The following is a 2,996-nucleotide window of genomic DNA, read 5'->3' on the forward strand; positions in this document are numbered from 1 at the left end:
GTCCATACATTAAGCATCACCTCATCGTGTTTATGCAGACATATCTGCAAAAAAGCACGAGTTACGTCGTCCCAAGAGACCCATGGACTCAATCTCCAACGGAGAAGTACACTACGCAGAGCTCGACGAAGACCAGACGTGTCGCCAGCACTTAGGAAGCGATTAACCGGTCTCGCATCAACTGTTACCCGCACAGGTTGAGTAGGGTGACCTTCTCGAATTGCCGTGACAGCAGCCATCATTGGCGGATCTGCCGCCAATTCTTCTTCAGTGAGCTCCCGGATATGACCCTGAGCAACCATATTAGCAACTTCTTTCTTCAAAAGCACCACCCATTCGGGTCCCATTGCAGCTAACTTCCGTCTAGTAGCGACATCACGAGCAATAGCAACATCACGTCGAAGGGAATGTAACTTACTGTTAGGCCTTTGGCCTGACAGCCATGGCAATGATACACGAGCTCGCTGATCTCCTTATTCATCAGCCACAAAATCCACAGCGATAGGAGGACGGTCATCACGACCAGTAGTGTGAGGCTGAAGAGAACGGGCATTCACCACATCTACTGTAACAGCTTTAGATTCCAAGTCAACTACTTGTTTCTCCTGGTAGGCCTCTCGTAGACTCCGCAAACTACAGTGAGAAAACTTTTCATCAGGAAAGGATGACACAAAAGCTAAGGAAGGAACGGCGTTCACGACAGCGTTCACGGACCCCACTGCATCAAGTGAAATTTCATTACTAGTAGATCTCAGAGTAACATCATGCCCTAATCGTAGAACTTCTTCACCCGGAGCCAAAAGGTGCCAGGCTACTGAACCAAAGTCATGCACCAGTTGGTGAAGACTCAATATTGCTGGAACAGCTAAACCTGGTACAAGCAAAACAGTAGTGTTAAACTTCTGACCATCACAACGAAGGCTCAATTCTCTCGCCTCATGTACCAATTGAGTAGTACCGTTGGCAAAAGAGAGCTTAATCGGAGACGGCAGAGGGATAACTCTAGCAGATCCCAACCAACCAGCTTCTGAATCAGAAATAAGATGGACCGCAGAACCACTATCTAGCAACCAGTCGAGAGTATGGCAGTCAGCAGGATCATCAGGATTAGGAACTACTTCCGTATGAATTGTCGTTAACGGGCAATTCCCTCCATTTTGTGTATTAATACGTCGTAAATCAATAACAATACTAGGCTCAACCGATGAATTCACAACACCAACGTTAACCTCTTCAACAGTGGTCTGGACGACATAAGCTGCTTCTGAGGACTCCTTGGGTGAGCTTTCGCAAGGGTCTTCTACAATGTCCTCCTGCTCGACAGCCGCAACCTGCACATCACGCTGCTGCTGAACCACCTCATTCACTGCTTGAGCATCTTGATCATCTTCAACACGTCGACGTTTGACACCTTGACCACCATTATCCGGTCTAACTCTAATAGAACGACCAAGTAATCGTTTACCATTTAGCGATAGAGCTTTCTTCGCACTGCTAGGATCACGAAACTCGATTAGACCCAAACCTCTATTGCGTCCAGTGTCTCGATCACGAAACAACCTCACCGATACAGGTATTACACCAGACAATTTTAAAACAGCTCTCAACGCATCCAGAACTTGCTTCTCATTCACGTCATAACTCAGATTGCTGACGAATAGTTTGCAGTTAGTCTGGACACCAGTAGTAGTAGTTGTCGCATCAACACCCTCCTCAATTGGCATAACTGGTAAACCTTCACTAACATCATTAACAACATTAACTGCAGCCTTCCGAAGGGGGCCTCGAACACCATTAACCTTCTCCTCCTTCCTTCTCACATATACCAAGTTCATTCTTCTACCAAAGTTGAGCAATTCCTTATAGGACGGACAAGGACCACATAACCAAATAACACGCTCCTTCAAATCGGATGGCAGTGCTGAGAAAAGTCTAGACGACAAGTCGGACTCACGCAATGCCTCGCCTCTCTGTCTCGAATAAGCTTCTGCAACTTGCTGGAATCTCAAATAAAACGTCTCGAAGTCGGTCTCACCGGGCAACCATTTCAATGATTGCCATTGCTCAACTAAGATACCTTGAGCATGAATAGAATCAAACCTCGAACATAGAATCTTCTCCATCATTTGAGCCCTAGCCATCAAACGATCATATCCTACTTTACCATCATCTTGAAGCTTACGATCAACAATGTCAACCACAACATCACAAACAGATTCATCAAGGCACCTTTCCAAATAAAACGAACGGAAGAATGAGGGCACAGAGCCAACATTCCAAGAAGGACAACGATGGACTTGTTGTAAGAAGGCTTCAATAGTACGAGTATCGGCATAGCCCTTATACTTGCCACCAACCGGTAGAGCTGCATTATTAGCACGCTTCTGGGCAGAATCGTGGAACCGTTCTAATTCCAACGCAGAAAACCCTAACGATTGTACTTGAGATGGTACTCCACCAGGAACAACAGGAGTATCTCCATCAATAACTGTAGTTATAGGCACTGATGGAGGAACTGGCGAAACATCACTGGCACGGAGAGCACTTCTATGAGAGGCATTTAGCGATGGAGGCACAACACCTGGATCACTTTGTGAACCAGAATTACGAGACCGACGAGGTGAAATAAGTGATCGCAGGAACGAATAGCACGAGACGTTGCTGTGAGCGATATCGGACCGAGCAGCATGAGGAGGATCAGACAACCTTAGATGAGCAAACCGTCGAGCAAGTTCCATAATTTCAGCATCATCAAGACGTTCAGTACCAGCATCCGAAAACAATCTCGACGACATAATGTATCCCGGTAAAATATGACGGTTTTCCAATATCCTTTGAGTCAACGAAACACCGTCTGGTCTCACGTAGAACGTAAGATTAATAACAGCTTAAAAGGTCTATGGAAGTTCAATCGTAGCAGACTGACATACTAGCTTGACGCTAGATACACAGCTACATCACAATTATAAGACAATTATGGAGAACAGTCTTTTGTG

At 45.8% G+C, this 2,996-nt stretch overlaps 1 protein-coding gene across 1 annotated transcript; it reads right to left on the reverse strand.

The window, feature by feature from the left end:
* Window positions 1–473: 473 nt before the first annotated feature.
* Pmar_PMAR011071 (cold-inducible RNA binding protein, putative) lies at window positions 474–2,795 on the reverse strand (the record flags this gene model as incomplete). Its single annotated transcript, XM_002776310.1, has 1 exon — window positions 474–2,795. The coding sequence occupies one exon, from the start codon at window positions 2,793–2,795 to the stop codon at window positions 474–476; it is 2,322 nt and encodes a 773-aa protein (XP_002776356.1).
* Between the last annotated feature and the right edge of the window lie 201 nt (window positions 2,796–2,996).

The sequence above is a fragment of the Perkinsus marinus genome, assembly GCF_000006405.1.
Source record: "Perkinsus marinus ATCC 50983 genomic scaffold scf_1104296953772, whole genome shotgun sequence".
Classification (NCBI taxonomy): domain Eukaryota; phylum Perkinsozoa; order Perkinsida; family Perkinsidae; genus Perkinsus; species Perkinsus marinus.